Source organism: Pithys albifrons, chromosome 4 (genome assembly GCF_047495875.1).
Source record: "Pithys albifrons albifrons isolate INPA30051 chromosome 4, PitAlb_v1, whole genome shotgun sequence".
In the NCBI taxonomy this organism is placed as follows: Eukaryota; Metazoa; Chordata; class Aves; order Passeriformes; family Thamnophilidae; genus Pithys; species Pithys albifrons.
This window is the reverse complement of record NC_092461.1, coordinates 91,253,126-91,271,201: the sequence shown is the minus strand read 5'-3', so window position 1 is coordinate 91,271,201 and position 18,076 is coordinate 91,253,126. Positions and strand designations below refer to the sequence as shown.

At 43.2% G+C, this 18,076-nt stretch overlaps 2 protein-coding genes across 2 annotated transcripts; one reads left to right on the top strand and one right to left on the bottom strand.

Annotated features, from left to right (window-relative positions):
• Positions 1-8,079: 8,079 nt before the first annotated feature.
• SEC61B (SEC61 translocon subunit beta) lies at positions 8,080-13,607 on the bottom strand. Its single transcript, XM_071554958.1, has 4 exons — positions 13,450-13,607; positions 13,260-13,357; positions 12,503-12,604; positions 8,080-8,659 (listed from the first exon to the last, which is right to left on the bottom strand). Exons 1-4 carry the CDS (start codon positions 13,450-13,452, stop codon positions 8,572-8,574), a joined length of 291 nt encoding a protein of 96 aa, XP_071411059.1. The 5' UTR covers positions 13,453-13,607; the 3' UTR covers positions 8,080-8,571.
• A 213-nt stretch (positions 13,608-13,820) lies between these two features.
• Positions 13,821-17,829, top strand: ALG2 (ALG2 alpha-1,3/1,6-mannosyltransferase). Its single transcript, XM_071554957.1, has 2 exons — positions 13,821-14,198; positions 16,907-17,829. Exons 1-2 carry the CDS (start codon positions 13,854-13,856, stop codon positions 17,807-17,809), a joined length of 1,248 nt encoding a protein of 415 aa, XP_071411058.1. The 5' UTR covers positions 13,821-13,853; the 3' UTR covers positions 17,810-17,829.
• Positions 17,830-18,076: the final 247 nt, after the last annotated feature.

Sequence of the window (18,076 nt, the reverse complement as noted above, 5' to 3'; positions counted from 1 at the left end):
GGCAAAGAAGTGCCTGGCAAAATGGTCAGAGTTGTATTCCTAGAACCTCTTTTCCCTCAAACTAAATCTTTGAAAGGAAGAAGGAATAAAGGGTGAGTATATAACAGGAAGTTTTCTTCCTCCTACTGGGATCACTGGGAATGCTGAGATAAATTCAGAAAAGCAGTTTTTTACTGAAATCATTCTAGAAATTAACTTCTACATGTTGCTCTGGCCCACCTAGTGCACATTGTAAGTATCTTCTAGGATAATCAGTGTAAGACCTACACATAACCAAAATTGTACAGACTATTGAGAAGTAAGAACTTTATACAAATCAGTTTATGAGCCAGTAGATAGATCTGAATGCACAGGTGGTGAGTGAGAACTGAATAAGCAGAAGGCCTGGGAACAGTGCCTAGTGAATTCTGGGAAGGCACTCTCAAGCCCCTCTAAGTTTTCACTTGCATCCTCCATGCATGAGGCTAGAGCCTGTCCTTACATGAAATCCAGTATCTCCATGCCAGGCTTACACTCAAGCCCAGACATATCAGCTTTTTTTGAGGATGGTCATAACAGGGACAGAAGCCTAAAGTAATCCTGCAGTGATGCAGACTCACTGTCATGCTGCTGGCAGGAAGGTAATTGGTCTCATTATCTGCATGTTCAGCAAATTTGTGAGGACACCAAATTTCAGAGAGTGGTACTTTGGGGAGGAGAGCACTCCAGTCTGAGGGACTGTAGCAGTATGGAAAAATGAGTCAAAAAAAAGCCTCCTGAAACTCAGGAAAGACAAATGTTAAGTTCTGCATCTTGGATGGAGCAACACCATGGAATAAGACACATTCCAACTTACCAGAGAGCAACTCCATGGAATGCCCCAACAGAGAGGTGGGACAAGAAGCAGTAGCATGCCCTTGCAGGACTGAGGGCTAACCACATAGCAACATGCACAATGAGCATGTCAAGAGAAGCACTTGTAAAGACACTCATTTATTAGACACTCATTTGGAAAACTGAGTTTAATTTTGTGCCCCCAGTACAAAAGAAACACTAACAAACTGGAGAATCTAGCAGAGGGCCACTTAGCTGGCTGGAGGCTGGAGCACATGACATACAGGGACAGAGGCCACCATGTTTGTTTAGCTCAAGAGGGCTAAGGGGAAAACACTGGCTGCTGTCCTTACCCAAGGTTAGAGAGTAGATGGAGCTAAAGTCCTCCCAGCAATGCACAGCAAAAGGCTGAAAGGCAATCACACTGAAAGGTCAAACAAAGGAATTCTAGTTGGACATGACAAAAAAAATCTTCACCAGAGAGTGGTTAAGCACAGGGACAGGTAAACAGAGAAACTCTGAAAACTCCTTCCTAGATTTTCTAAATGCTATTGCACAAGGCCTTCAGCAACCTGATCACACCCTGATGATTACTCTGCTCTGAGTAGGGGATTGGATCAAAGACATGAAAAAGTTTCTACCAAAGGACATTTTGCTGTGACCTATACCTATATTTCCAATACTATTTCACAGTGTTGTGGCTATCTAGTGTTAAGTGATGGTTCCAGTTTCCAGTTCGTGGAAAATGTCAGCATTTGGAAATTACTTTTCATTTTAATTTTGACCAATAAAAAAAAAAATAATAATTAGAAAAAAATTGCTTTGATATTAAAAAAGCATATTGTTTTAAAATATATATTTATTATAACATTTAATTAATTTTATTCATAGATTCCTTTTTTAAAAGATCACGAATTTATAATAACATCACATCCTCATAAATGCTAACTTTGTTTTTTAGGAGGAAGACTAATTTTTTACTATATGAACATGCTCTGGGGGGAAGATGTTGTTTATTTTATTTCAATCTATCATATACTGTAAGTTGCAGCAGCTTTCTATCTTTCCATGGCTATTTATTGAGAGTATAGTAGAGGCATAAAAAGTCAAGGCTATTGAACATGAAAACATCCTTCATCAAGCTGTTTATTATCTGTTGATTTAAATAACTTTTTTTTAAGGAAGAAAATATCTTCTAGACAACCTTTTGAACAGAACTTCTCCATTTTCCCTTAACACTTTGTCATTTCATCATTTCTCTACTTCTCCTGTGATAAGGCTTGGCTAAGAGGCCTTATGAATAATGCATATGAAAAGCAGATTCCAGTAGTTGAAAGGGGTAGGGGAGTTTAAAAAGAACAACTTCCAGCCTTTACTTATACCTCCAGAAAGCTACACATCTCAGACATCTACTGCTATCTTTCTTTTCCTGCCAAGTCACTTCTGAAGGCTTCCTGGTTTCACCAAAACTGCTCCTGGGGTCTGCAGAGCTGTAATTTTTGCTCTTTGTAAAGTTTTTTTGATGAATGCAACTTGAGAAGTATGAGGCTTTTGGGTTTCATCATCACTGGACACTCTCAGATTATGTCATCACCAAAATGAAGTTAAAGATCAGTAGCTCTGTCAACAGTAGCTGGAATGAAGGGTTGGATTTCATCTCAGTCTGGCACCTACAATGCTGACAAATGATCCAGTTACTCTGAGTTGCTGTCCACAGTTCTTCAGCTGCCTGGAGGAACAAGCACCTCCACAGCACCTTTTCACAATAAAACAGATTAGCAGAATGAAATGCCAGAAATGCAGGTTGGTCACAACAGGCACACAGGTATCAGCAGACACATTGTGGAAATCTAAAGTTAACTCCTCTGAAGTTAAATCTCGCCTTAGAGAGGAGAGAATTCAGTGTCATTCACACAGAGAAAAGATGTTCATCAAGACACTTATCCTCAGGAAAAGCCAGGAAACAGTGGGGAGAAAGGGCTATCAGTGTGTGAAGTAGTGGAGTTCCTTAAATATTGGGAACTACCTTTCTTGGACACTGGGACAAATAAAATACCTGTAATACCTCTGTATTTCCTGCAGACCATAGATGCTTTTTCAGAGAAGCTACACTGCCATAGCTACAACAGTCTAAACAACAGAGATACAAGGTTAGCTGAAAGAATTCATTTTGCTGAAAATTTTTCCCTCCATGTGTGCAATCTTCATGCAGTGGTCTGAGACAAGAGGCCCCATCTGATTCACTACTGTTCTTGAGCAGGTAGAAATAATTTCAGCTTAGAGGTGGAAAATATTCTTGGAAGCAGAACCAGCAATAACATTTTTCTTCCCATAGATGTTGTGAGGTTATTTCTAAGTTCCGAAATAAGAGAGAGATCCTCATTCCACAAACTCTTTCATTCAATGAAAGCAATTCTATCATTAGGCAATTTTGCACACAGACAGAAGGGAGATGAGTATTATTTAATTCCAACTAGAAGAGAGAAGAGAAATGTTCCAATTGTACTATCCACTGCGGAGAGTTCCTCCATGCAGGAGTCTTCAAACTTCCGTAAAATTTTTGTTTGCTTCTTTCTTTTTTAAATTGTTCCCAAATAACACAAAAGGTAACTAAAGAAAAGCTTTTCAGCAAAGAAGTATGGAAACAACAATTGAACAAAATTGGAAAGCTAGGTCCACCAAGCCCCACAACTGCATCAGGTTCAGATTCATACTGAAATACAATAGTTTGGTCCTTCACAAACTTCTGTGCAGTTTGTATGATGCTGTCATGTTTATTTCCCCTCACAGATGTTTTCCTGAGGTGAGGAACATGTAACATTCTCCTCTACTGATTACATTAAATGCCATACAGTAACTGCATGGTGCTTTTATGTAAGACGGAAGTAACATCACTTACAATCAATCATGGGAATTTAAGGCAACATTGCTTTAGGGGTTTTTTCATATTAACTTACCAGGAAAACAACGAGGACAGTAGCTAATAAACTGGAAGGTCTCACAGGATAGTGTTTGGTAATTAACAGATGTTAGGAATGCAGCCCCTCTGAAACTGGAGCATACTAACCACAAATTTAGTTCTAATTTTGGATTTATTTCACTGAGATAATGTCTTACCTTTGCAGCATTTGCAAATGTATTTGGTATTTCCCTGTATTATCTGACCAGAAAATAAGGTCAGTATAATTACTCAGTGCTAAATGCTTGAGTAAAAAAAAAAAAAGTCCAAAAAACCTCCCACACTAAACTAGCTAGAATTTCACTTTTTTAATAAAAGCAGCTCTTTGGAGGAGGAAGTACATTAAAAGTTTTGCTCAGTTCTGTTTTATGATATGGTAGTGTAACACTGAAAAATTAATGCACTTCTGTTTGGTCAAAATGTCACAGATACTACTCTGGAAGGCAGGTATATGAAAAAGCCTTCAAAATAAGAAACAAGGATAGATATTTGCAACCTGCTCCCAAATGTGAGATAAAGGTAGGCGTCAAATCTGTGGCAATCCACATCTGAACTTGGATTTTTGTCATAAGTAATATGGGTCTGTTCTGCTCATTACTGTTACTACCTGCCCTGTGTCTGAATCAGGGCATTATCCTACTCCATGGCACAACTCAGTACCACCAGCAGCCTACAGAGAAAAACTGGAGCACAGAAGGAAGACGAGAAGATCACAAGATGTGTCAGCAATAAGATATACTCAGTAACTTCACCCCTGCTCTTGCTTTGCCTGTCTTTCAGCAACTTCTGAAATCAAAGCAGCCCCTCAATCAACAAAAGCCAAAAGGCAGAGTCCCCTCTTATAGCTCAGATCTTAAGCTCAGAATCATTAAGACTCTAACTGTATTATTAACAATGCCAAGTCTAGAAAAGAACCTTCTATGAAACACATTTATATAAACAGCTAATATGAAGATGTCAGTGCAGCCTTATTATCAAAGCTGGAAGTAAGTAACAAGTTAAACTTTGAAGAAATAAGAGGCATCTCTTTTCCCAGACACAGAAAAAAATGTAAGACACCGGAAAGAACTGACAGTTTCTTCTTTGAGAGTAAATTCAGATTCTAATGTGATAAAAGAAAAAAATCTTTCTGCTGCAAAACAGCTGTGTGTGTATAGGACAGTCAAAAATTACACACTTGAACAACTGCCCTTCCCTTCGGAGCCTTCAAGAATGAGAATCATTGTGAGTGACTACCAGAGGCACAGTATTTATCACGACATGACGGCAAAAGACAGGAGGAGTCCACATGATACTTGCACACTGTAAGAAAGGTTGGCGTTGATGTAAACGATTACCCGGTTGGTACCAGTAGATAATGAAGCTTGGGTGTGCACGTGTACTGTGCAGTAGAGCAGGCTTCTAAACAGAGAGCAAAAGTAACAGCCAGTTCTGAAACCTCAGAACTAATGAAACCCACGTGCCTACAGATCAATAGCTTGTGGTAATTGACTTCAGTGAGCAAAAAGGTTCAAGAGCAAAGACTGAAGTTTTCCTACCAAGAAGGCATTGAAGAAGTCTAACACTCTTCCTGTTCTCCCTAGGTAACAACCTGAAAGTGCAAGTCTTTGCCTCAGGGGGAACTTTTACTGTCTCCCTCTTCTATCAGTTACCTGTTCCATCCAACCCTAAAGAACAGCATCTTTCAGCTTCTGCTTCTCTGTTAAATTAGACTGAAGCCAGTTCACATACTAAGATCTGTTGCTGGTGAGAGGGAAAGCTTAAGTGACATAGATGTATTCATGTGTAACAGCACCATTTCCTTATAAAAACCCTTTCTTCAGCTGAGGAATAATGGAGCCTGAGGTTGCAAATTTTTATTTTTTTAAAGTCATAAAAGATTCTAGTACTTTATCATCTCCTCTATGGAAATACAAGTTCTTCCAGGTATCCTGAATCTTTACTGTTAAGGAGACAAAGATCTTTGTGGACCTAGAGCCCTCTGTAGCCCTTAAGATATTTACAATTTCTAACAGTCAGCTCAGTCAACCTTGTATTTCAATCAGACATATGTAGGCATAAAAACCCAGTCTTAATAATTCCTAGTTATCTGATACAAAGCTTTTCAAATGACCATCCTTTCTTCTTCTTACTGAAAGACTAGTTTTCTGTATCACAGATTAGCTACTGTTTATCAGTATGGCTATAATTTATTCACCCAGATCAAAGAGAATTTAACATTCATTATCAGTCAAGCTTCTAGTAAGTCTTTGCAACCTGCATTTCTTTGCCCGTACTTCCATGGAGATGAAATCTGATAAACATCAATTGCAAGACTCCACTACGACTTATGTACATGAAATGCTTAAAATACAACCCTGAATATCCAACACATTTATGCTACACATTAAAATAATCACAAATTGAAAAAAAGACAATAAAGAAACCTGTGTTTTAATCACATACAAAGAATAGAAAATAAAGCTATGGATGTTTCAGTTACCTGCATGCAACTAAACTACCACCACAGGTCAGTTGACATAAAATATAAAGCCAAGGGGTGGCAAGTAATTTGTGCAAAACTAGAGACATTAGACTCTTTTGACAGTGCATAAAAAAATATATGATACAGGCCATTCTAGAAAACAAAATATTTGTGCAAGGACAGCACTGTCAAAATAGTCAACATTTTTCTACTCAGTTGAATTAAATGCATTCAAATGTATTTAAATGTATTAAAAACTTATTAAATGGCTGTACAGCAATAATCCCCCTCCCCATCAGTTTTCTCAGTTCATCATTGATACTAGAAGCAGCAAGATACCAAAAAAGTAAAAACATGAAAGGCTTTAAATGGAATTATTTGATGTAGGTAACCAGCTTTTAAGGACTGAAATGTTTCAAAGAAAATTGTTGCCTGCTGTATTAGAAAACAGTTAAACAGCGCATTAGAAAAAATAGGAAAGCTTACCTACTTTGATATTACTGTTATTCATTATTCCTTACCCTTACACTATTTGAGAGTATTTTATTCCTTTTCCTTTGAGCACAACAAATTAAGTCAGTAACACTGTCCACATGGTCAGCAAAACAACTGACCTGCATTTGGTCTTCTCTTAGCATTTTCTTCCCTTAAGATGCAATTGCTGACTGTACAAATTTTATTTTCTTGTTAAGCAAAGCATTTAAGTAAGAGATCCTTATCTCCATCTTCTGAAGTGATGAGCTAGCCCCCTTGCTTGCTTTATTTTCCTTTGTGTTTTAACTTCCCTTCCATATGCATAGTGGTAAATAATTTATGGATCCTTTTCCCTTTGATGCATCATTTATTTGTCTCAGTTTCCACCAACTTGGCGCATTCAGCTACCCACTGCCTTTGAGTTGCCAGAATTTCCTGCTCCTCAACTTCCAACCTTCTGAAAACGTAATCCTCCTATCATTACACTTTCTAAGATAACTTTCAGTTTCTGCTCCAAGTCTTCTATCTTTCCCTCTACATTTACACTGGGTACCATGGCATAAGCACAGCTCAAACCATCATCTTTATAGCCCCAAGATCACATTTCTTATTCTTGTTTTTGTTCTGAGCAGTTTGGTCTTTTCAGATGTGCTGCTGATTTAAGAACTGCTTTAAAGAAAGGTGCTTCTGCAACATGCAGGCAACACTCATATTAAGGCTGCGTAACTAAGAACACTGTTTTGCCATTACAAGCTGATAGTCAAATGAAATCCACAAGAACTCGAATAATTCTATCCAACTTCAAGACCACATTAGCAGTGAGAAATGCTGATACACAAATATGTAGATACCTTTAAAAAGAGAAGGAAGAGCTGTCTGACTGTTCAAAAGGAAAATACACAACACCCAGAAGTAAACTGGAGTCACTTAGTTGTGTCTCAGCGTGTTTGTATGTCGTTATTTAAAATGCGATCATTGCTTTGCCAGTCCTCCCACTCCCTTTAAAGCTCCTTCAAAGAGTCTGGGCCTGCAGAGTCATAGAATCACAAAAGATTCTGAGTTGGAAGGGACCCATAAGGATCACTGAAGTTTAACTCCTGGCTCTGCATGGGACAACCCCAAGAATCACACCATGTGCCTGAGAGTGAAACATGTCCTTGACAGCCATGAAACTATTATTTTACATCAGTTATGTACCAGTTCATGTTGTTCCTCAAGCGTATTTTGAAAAAAACAGGCACACTTAAATAACCTTTATGCATAATGACCACTGAGTAAAGTTTAACTTGCATTCAGGAAATTAATTAAATAAATATAAATAAATCCAGCTATTTTTCTGGCGTTAACAGAAGAACATGACCAGCTCAGCTCTGATACCTCAGTTTTATTTTAACTGGTACATTTGTTACCTTCACATGTTTGTGAACCTGATTTTGCCTTTCCCATTCACAAAAAAAGATCTTCTAGCACAAAATTATCTCGGAATGTATAGTATCAAAGAATCAGGTTTGAACTGTCAAATGGCATTTGCTCAAAAATATGACTATATATGATAATCATGAGTATAATGTGCTCGCTGTGGTATGCTGGAAGTGGAAAAAATACAGTTAAGACTGTTTCTATTTCCATATACAATTTTTATTGCAATACCTGTATTCTAAGTGCACAGATACAAATATAAAATGACCCATGACAGACTTTAAAGCTGCTCATGTAGCAAACTGAGTAATTAATTCAGTATTTAGCCAAAGTTGACAGGACTTCAACAGGTGATAGGAAGCTTCCCCAGTCTCTCTCCAAGAACAACCAGGATCCACCATAGTTTTGGTCCAAGATGTATGCTTTAAGTTGGCAGCTGAGTCTAGGAACGAGTGTATTTACCCCAGATGTGCAGCATAAACACAGAAGCAATAAAAAGAAGACTCATGACCAAAACTGGAACAGGCCCACTAAAAATAAAGAAAAAAATGCATTAACATAAAAAAAATCTGCTTTGTCCAAACGCCAGTCATTATGAGCCAAGTGAGCTCATCAGTTCATAAGCAATTGCAGGAGAAAACTCCTATTCCATTCCCATAGAAATAAGCCATCTCTATCAAGAGCACTGCTGGGAGTGTTTTAAAGATACAGTCTTACAGACCCTAAATGTTACATAATAAATCGCAACAGAGTAACAAACCCACAACTTATTTAAAATGCCCTTAAAGTTCATTATTACAACACTGTAAAAACAATCTCTGGAAAATTATCATCTGTGCTTACTACTCACATAGCCACCTGAACAGAGATACAATCTGATACAAAAACCAACAGAGTCCTCTAGCGGCTACTAAAATTTTGGCATAAAATTAGCATTAGCTGGTCTTTTTTTAGTTTTATTTGGTTTGAAAACAATGACAACAGTGAGTGAGAAACTGGGACTTCTCTTTTCTTGAAAAAGATACACCAAACACCAAAGTTAACAACATTAAGTCTTTATGCAAAATGTGTAATTAACAAATCTCTTATTTTTTTGCCTTCACATTGTTATACACTGTTTAGAAATTGTATAGTGATGTTTTTTACAAACAGTTAATCTTAGAGTTCATGTTGCCAGATTAAATCAACTGTTTCATGCTGTTCTGAGATACAATTCCATGCACTGTTACACAATTACACACACTCAGCACTGCTTCATACTACTCACTTCATACATACAATTTCATTTCCGATTTTCAACACTGTATTGGAAGAAACACCATAAAATCTGTTATCCAGTCTGGATTACCCTACAGGTTACTGTTTTTAAGCAGATAAATGCTATCTGAATATAAAGTAAAAAAGGAAACTGAAAAGATTGGAAGCAACTGACGTATTTTTCTATGAGATCATGGTCTACAAACTTTAGATGTTCATAACCGTAATCTTACATTGAGTTTTAAAACTATTACTATCTTAATAGTCTTACTTAAGACTTATTTTGGTATGGAGAACCCTAAACACAGACACAAAGCATTCAGCAAATAAACCAGTAACAAAATGAGCAAAAGTAAGTCCAAACACACTGACTACATAAGCAACCTTTGTCAAGGGGTATCTTTCACTGTGCAACAAAATGTACTTCTCAACCACCAGCATTCTATATGCATTTGAAGTTTATATCCTACGTAAAGTAAGTCATAATGATATCAGGTACACAAAGTCCTTACACTGTATCTGAATTACCACTTAATCCAAGCCTTTAGTAGTAGGAATTGGTAAGCTGCTCTGCCAAAGGCTCACAGGAATAAAGGAGCACCACTAATCAGAAGAGCCACATGAAAATAAACAATGTGGATTTATTCTGTGTTTGGTGTGGTTTTTAACATGCTGATGATATTGAACCCCTAGAGAATAATCAGCTCTCCAATAGTGCCACATGTACCTCATTTCCTCCAGTCCCGAAGACAACCTGCTGAAACCCTGCAACTCTCCTCCATGCATCTGCATCTTCTCAGCCCACCATGCAGTTAAAATAAATAAATTCATTTAGGCACCTCTGAAGATCTGGTACTGTGCATCCACAGAACGTCTTTCACAAGGCCAGTTTGACTCCCCATCCACTGGAAACACTGCCTATACCTCCTTGTGCAAGAAAGTCCAGAACAAGATACAGGAACCAAGTACCAAGTGCCCCAAAAAAGCAAAAATTTTGGGTTTAATTTTCTTTCCAAAGCATGTGATGCTTGATACAAGCTTTAAAGAGAAAAATATGCTATCCCACTTTCAACCAGGTGCCCCAAAACTCCCTTTGCTTACATTGCTTTTGAAGACGTACTTTGTAGCATTCTGTTCTAGAGATAAATGTTCTTTCCCAAGGCCAACCAGCTTGTCTATTCAACATATTATTTTAGATCTTGGATACAGATAATAAATATCTGAACCATCAGTATAATTATGGCCAATACGAAATACAGAACTTATTTTATCTAGAGTGGAATTCTCCTGATCATACCCAGTATGAATTAACCTGTTCTCAGGTTGTTTACATACTTTTTCATAGTACTCTTAAGACCTCATATTTCAAAAAACACAAAAAAACCCTACCAAAAGTCCCAGCCAGCCACCACTACTAGGCTAAGCTTTCACATTGCTTTATGCAGTACTGATCACAACCATTTTTAAAAACAATTTCAGCTGAAGCACTTTACTGAGGCAACAACAACCTTATTTTAAGCCATTTTCATTTTTTAGCCTACTAAACGGGACAGAGATCATAACAATTGGAAAAAAACACACAGAAAAATACATGGAAAGCTGTAAGTGAGAAAGTTGCTCCCAAGACGTGGCTCTAAAAATGTTACATCTAGTGTGCAGGTTAATTGTAAAACCAACTCACTTTTCATTCTTCCATTAAATGCCCAGCCACACAGCAACCCACAGCAGCCTCTGAAAAAACCCAACACTCACAGTGCTCCAAAACCTTAAAACTGGGAACCACTGTGTTTCAACATAAACAGATGTGAAAATCTGTCTACTGACCTGCTTGTACTGAGGCTGAGAACAACTGAGTGGCCATTCAATACCGAAAGTGAACCCAAAGGATTCACAAGGAAACTTACCAAAATTGTTAAAAGGTGCTTGTTTTGACTGTATCACGATTTTTAAAAACCCTACCTAATGGTAATGCACATCTGACTTTTTCTGTTTGATTTTACTATTTTTTTAATTGAGCTTCAGCAGATCAAACAACACAGAAAATAGCTGCAGTGCCTACCTGCATAGATTTGCTCTAGAACACTATTGCTGCTCATTGTCTTTTTTTTCCCTTTCTCCTCTCTGGGTTCAGAATGAAGAAAGCAAGACAGAACCCCAGAAGAAGGATTACTCATGGAACTATCACTAACCAGACTATCACCAACCCTTCCTCAAATGTTCTGTTTCTGCAGCCAGCAGCAGTCCTCTTAAAGAGCTCCAAAAGAAAATACTAAATTATTCAAGAAAAAAAAATCAAGAAACAGCCCTGAGTGTCTTGACACTCTTCAACCCACTAAAAACAAGAACAAGAAGATGAAGCATCACTCTATAAGAAGCACCAATTTCCACTCAGGGTATGACTTAGTGTGCACTCATCAGCAGAAATACATCTTCCACCTTTGTTATCCAAGTATTAGGCTGCAAAGTTTGTTTGGGAAACTGATCTGAATGATTCAAATTGGCAAAAAAGTAAAAACTTAGGCTCCCTTTAGTTTAAGAGACAATACCAGATATGTGACCATAATCTTGGAATATTCACCTTGTAAAAATAGATATACAAGGTACTGGAATGCTATTTGCTTTGCAAGCTTTGCCAAAGGAGTTTATCTGCAGCTTTTTAATAGAAACATCTGAGATGATGCAAGCATATGGCCTATCAGTTATACTGTATTTTCAAAGGGGTGCACAGGATTACAATATAGCTATTAATAAAGAAAATTCCAAAATTTTAATTAAAAGAGAACATAAACATGCACACAGATGTCTAAATTCACTGTGACAAGTGATTTTTTTTTCAACTTCAAAGGGATGGCATGCAGTCTTCAAAGACCACTTAGGGTAAGTCTGGGAAATTACAAAATATAACTTGCACCTACCTTTGTAAAACCAGCATAAATTTAAAAAGTCCTTCTCCAGGTTTACAGAATAAATAAAATATGTTGACCCAGCTGTCAATTCAGCATGTTTTCCCAGGCACACTAGAACACTGATAATTATTAATTCAAAGATTGAAAGACTTCATAAGCAGGGGAACTCTACAGCCCTCATGCCTGCCACCATCCTTTAATCCAACTTACACTTTGAGCCCTGGTGAGTCCTCAGTGTAGAATCGCCACATCCCACCAGTACCTGTGGATGTGGCACGTCCTGCACTCCTTGTCCCACAGCTGGCATTTTTCCTTTAGGGGACAACAGAATGAAAAAAAGACCAAAGAAAATGCGTTAGCAGTCTGCCAGCTTCTAGCACCAAGCACCCCAAGAGACTTTGTAGAAGCAAAAAGCTTCACAAATGAACTAGGTTGGGAAAGACCTCTGGGATTATTGAGTCCAACCCATGACCGAACATCACCATGTCAACCAAACCATGGCACTGAGTGCCACGTCCAGTCTTTCCATGAGCACTTGCAAGTGTAGTGACTCCTCCCTGGGCATATTATTCTAATGTGCAATTGCCCCTTCTGGGAAGAAATTCTTCTAAATGTCCAACCACAACCTCCTCAGCCTAGCTTAGGACTGTGCTCTCTCGTCCTGTCGCTAGATGCCTGGGAGAAGAGGCTGACCTCTACCTGGTTACACCCTCCTCTCAGAGAGTTGCAGAGAGGATGACGTCAGCCCTGAGCCTTCTCTTCTTCAAGCCTAACAAGCCCAGCTCCCTCAGCCGCTCCTCACAGGGCGTGTGCTGCAGACCCCTCCTTAGCTCCGTTGCCCATCTCTGGATTTGCACCAGTCTGTGCTGCCACGTAAGCAGAGGGCAGCAGATCGGGCAGGCAGGCAAGCCGGGGGCACGAAGGAGGGCAGCGCTGCCCCCACTGCAGAGACGCGGCGGCAACGCACCTCTGCCGGACGGTGGATCCCGCGGCGCGGGGAGCCACAGCCTTGCTGGGGGAGCGGCCGGAGGAGCCGACGCTGGTGGCGCTGGGGTTGGGTCCGGGCTGCGGAGAGAGAACCAGGAGAAGGTGAGAGGCGGCGGGCACGGCCGCGGGGGCAGGGGCGCCTCAGGCGCGCCCCTCGGGCAGCCACTCACCATGGCTGCGGCGCTGGCTGGGGGTCGGCGCGGCCTCACACACGCTCCGCTGCCGCCGCTCCGGCCACGTCCCTGCCCGCAGCAGGCCCCGCCCCCGCGCCGCGCTTCCCGGGGCCACGCGGCTTCCCAGGATAATGCCTGAGCGGCGCCGGCCCCTTATCCCTCCCCCTGTCTCTCAGCCGCCGCTTCCCGGGCGCGCTGAACCCTCGCCGCGGTTCGGTGGCGGCCGCTCCGTGCGCAGCGGCCGGGCCGGGGCAGGACGGCGAGGGGCGCCGGGCCGGGCAGCGCCAGGGCCGCCCGGCGGGAGGGGCGAGCGGAAAGGCCCGGGAGGACGCGGGGAAGGCTGACGTGTCGCGCCGCGGCCGCCGCGCTGCGCATGCGGCGCGGCCCAGCCGGCAGCGGCCATGGAGGAGGAGGCGGCGGCGGCGGGCGGGGAGTGCCGGTCGGTGCCGTCCGTGCTGTTCCTGCACCCGGACCTGGGCCTGGGCGGCGCCGAGCGGCTCGTGGTGGACGCGGCGCTGGCGCTGCGGGCGCGCGGCTGCCGCGTGCAGGTGTGGACGGCGCACTACGACCCCGCGCGCTGCTTCGCGGAGACGCGCGCGCTGGACGTGCGCTGCGCCGGCGCGTGGGTGCCGCGCGCGCTGTGCGGCCGCGGGCACGCGCTGTGCGCCGCCCTGCGCATGGCCTGCCTGGCGCTGTACGTGCTGCTGCTCAGCGGGGAGACCTGCGACGCCTTCGTGTGCGACCAGGTGCGCCCGCACGGCCCGAACTGCTGCTGCTGCTGCTGGGGCTGGGGACACCGCCGGGGGTCGGCTGAGGCAGGGCCACCCAGGGCAGGCTACACAGGAACTGCTGCTGGTGGGACTGGGGGCACCGCCGGGTTCAGCTGAGGCAGGGCCACCCAGGGCAGGGGCACGGAACTGCTGCGGTTGGAAGGCACAGCTGGAGGTCAGCGAGGCCAACCCCCCCACCAAGGCAGGGGCACCCGGGGCAGGCTGCACAGGAACTGCTGCTGGTGGGGCTGGGGGCACAGCCGGGGGTCGGCTGAGGCAGGGCCACCCAGGGCAGGCTACACAGGAACTGCTGCTGGTGGGACTGGGGGCACCGCCGGGGTCAGCTGAGGCAGGGCCACCCAGGGCAGGCTACACAGGAACTGCTGCTGGTGGGACTGGGGGCACCGCCGGGGTCAGCTGAGGCAGGGCCACCCAGGGCAGGCTACACAGGAACTGCTGCTGGTGGGGCTGAGGGCACCGCCGGGGTCAGCTGAGGCAGGGGCACGGAACTGCTGCGGTTGGAAGGCACCGCTGGAGATCAGCTAGGCCAACCCCCCCACCAAGGCAGGGGCACCCAGGGCAGGGTGCACAGGAACACCTCCAGAGCTTGTTGGAATATCTCCAGACAGGGAAACTCCACGACCCTCCCTGGGCAGCTGTTCCACTGCTCCTCCACCCTCAGCATAAGTAAGCTCTTCTTCATGTTGAGGTGGAACTTCTTGTGTTTTGGTTTATGGTCATTGCTCCTCATCCTGTCACTGGGCACCACCAAAAAGCATCTGACACCATCCTCCTGACACCCACCTTGGAGGTATTTTGGAGATACTTGTCTGTATAGCTAGGCTTCGCCAACGAAGATTTGGGCAGGGCTCTCCCCACGTGGGTGTGCCCTTCCAGTCTGCGCAGTGGATTTTTTAGGTGAGGCTCAGCGTGCGCAGAACTGGCCCCACCCTTAAACTCCTCAGGTTCCTCTGCCATGGCCGAGCGAGCTTGGACAGTGATGGGGAAGTCCTCGGGACTGTCTACAGCACCTGGTATTCCCAGGAGGTCTCCCATCCAAGTACTAACTGGGGCTGACTGACCCTGCTTAGATCTGGCAGGATTGGGCATCAGGGTGGCATTTAACTGCCTGGAGGTACTTATATGCATTCAAGAAATCCCCTCTCAGTTTTCTCTTCTCCAGACTAAACAGGCCCAGCTGCCACAACCTCTTCTCGTAAGAGAAATGCTCCAGACCCCAGGAGCATCAAATCCCCACAGTCAGATTTGTTACATGGTGTGCAGCAAGCCAGTAATTAGACATTGATTGTTTATTTCAGAGGTGGCTGCAAGGCTGGCTGCCAGGTGGTCTTCCACAAATCAAGCGTATCCCATCGGGCTTTCCTTGCCATTATTTACACACAATGATTCAGAGTTAGTAACTTTACAAATACAGCCCCTCAATTACAATTAGTAATTTCCAGAGAGGGGCAGGGAAGCTGGGGAAGGGTCTGCAGCACAAGTCCTGTAAGGAGAGGCCGAGGGAGCTGGGCTTGTTTAGTCTGGAGAAGAGAAGGCTCAGGGGAGACCTTGTCACTCTCTACAACTACCTGAAAAGGAGGTTGTGGCCAGGTGGGGGTCAATCTCTTCTCCAAGGCAGCAAGAAACAGGATAAGAGGACAGAGTCTCAAGCTGTGCCCAGAGGAGGTTTATTTTGGACATTAGGAAGAATTTCTTTCCAGAAAGGGTGATTAGATATTGGAACAGACTGCCCAGGAAGGTGGTAGAGTCACCATCCCTGGAAATGTTTAAGGAAGGACTGGATGTGGCACTTACTACCATGGTCTGGTTGACATGGTAGTGCTTGGTCACAGATTGGACTCCATGATCTTGGAGGGTTTTTTGAACTTAATTCTGTGATTCTCTGCAAGTTATATAACCCCAGCTAACTTCCATGTGTGCTCAAGGAAAGGGTCTTCACCTGGATAAGGGTCTTTTTGACCTGTAGGGGTGATTTTTAGTATTACAGTGAACTTAATTAAGCCACAGAATACATGAACCTTGAGTATTTTGCCAGTTAGCAGTGGATACACAGACATAAATCAACATCTTGATTTACTACAGCCTTAAGACTTGTTAGTTCCAGGATATCCTTCAGTAAGATATGCTACCTGCTATCTGTTCTACTGACATACAACAGCATCTTGATTTACTGCGTCCTTAAAGCTTGTTACTTCCAGGATGTCTTTGACCAAGGGATGCTGGCTTCTGCCCATTCCACTGATTAGGACTCCCTTCTTGCTGATTAGGCTTTAAAATACACAAAGATCTTACATCAAAGAACATCCTGACCTGAGACAATCTTGTCATATTCCATATTTTGCAACACTCTTGCGTTCTGCAGCAGCTGGAGGGAGAGAATGCTCCTGCTACTTGGGCTCTGTTCCCAGAGAGAAGCTGTGGGGCTTGATGGGGTCTGGGCACGGAGGAGGGTGCCTTGTCTTTGTGACGGAGGAAGTCTAGGGCCTCAACAAGAGGTCCTGGGTAAGACAGTGCAGCTTGATGTGGCAGTGGAAGGGAGAGGAAGAAGGCACTTGGCTTGCAAAGGACTGGCTGTCGGGGTATGGCTTTGAAGTCACGTGTACACACTGGTGGCACTAACACGAATAATTAACATCTCCTCTTGTCTCTCCTGGTTGCACTAGGTGTCTGCTTGCATTCCCATACTTAGACTGGCCAGAACCCGTAAGAAGGTTTTGTTTTACTGTCACTTTCCTGATCAGCTTCTGACGAAGAGAGAATCTTTCCTGAAGCGCCTCTACAGATGGCCACTTGACTGGCTGGAAGAGTACACGACTGGCATGGCAGACTGCATTGTTGTGAACAGCAAGTTTACTGCCAGCGTGTTCAAAGACACATTTAAGTCCCTGTCTCACATAAACCCAGATGTCCTCTACCCATCACTCAACATCAGTAGCTTTGAAACAATCGTTCCTGCAGACATAGCTGACCTGATACCAAAAGAGAAAAAGTTCGTGTTTCTTTCCATTAATCGGTATGAGAGAAAAAAGAATCTACCATTGGCTCTTGAAGCTTTGCATGAACTTCATGGAAGACTGAGTTCTCATCAGTGGAATGAAGTTCACCTGGTTGTGGCAGGGGGTTATGATAAACGTGTTCTGGAAAATGTGGAGCACTATGAAGAGCTGAGGAGACTCGCAGTCAGGCTTGGTGTTAATGACCATGTGACTTTTCTGAGGTCGTTCTCAGATGAGCAGAAAATCTCCATTTTTAGTAACACTGTATGTGTGCTTTACACACCAAGCAACGAACATTTTGGCATTGTCCCTTTGGAGGCAATGTATATGAGATGTCCAGTTATAGCTGCTAATTCAGGTGGTCCTTTAGAATCAGTCTTGCATAATGTTACAGGATTTTTGTGTGATCCTCAGCCAACCCAATTTGCTGAGGCCATGGAAAAAATTGTGAGAGATCCTCTCTTAAAGGATGCAATGGGAGCAGCTGGGAGAGTGAGAGTTACGGAAAAGTTTTCCTCAGAAGCTTTCTCAGAACAGCTGTACCAATACATACGCAGATTAACAGAATAAAATTGTACTCCTGTATTGAACTTTGCAACTTTGTATCTCTCATTTGTGTAGGGGACCAGTATTCCCTGTGACTGTGATGAACCAAGAATGTCTGAATTTCCTGCCTTATGTCACTTGACACAAAGAATGAGCAAAACATGGCCCACTGTCTCATTAGAAGGTTAAAATTTTCATGTGGTAGATTGATCTGCTATCATAGGAGTTCTGTCCCTTTGGGCTTCCTTCTGCCTCGGTGGTGCTGTGTGTTGTAGGGATGAAATCTGCAAC

Bases quoted from the DNA above. Each gene is read 5' to 3' on its own strand.
- SEC61B (XM_071554958.1), bottom strand. The intron at 12,605-13,259 runs GTGCGTTGCCGC...TGTCCCCTAAAG, and splicing joins GGATCCACCGTCCGGCAGAG to GAAAAATGCCAGCTGTGGGA. The intron at 8,660-12,502 runs GTAAGTTGGATT...CTTTATTTTTAG, and splicing joins GACTCACCAGGGCTCAAAGT to TGGGCCTGTTCCAGTTTTGG.
- ALG2 (XM_071554957.1), top strand. From the start codon at position 13,854: ATGGAGGAGGAGGCGGCGGCGGCGGGCGGGGAGTGCCGGTCGGTGCCG. The intron at 14,199-16,906 runs GTGCGCCCGCAC...TGGTTGCACTAG, and splicing joins ACGCCTTCGTGTGCGACCAG to GTGTCTGCTTGCATTCCCAT.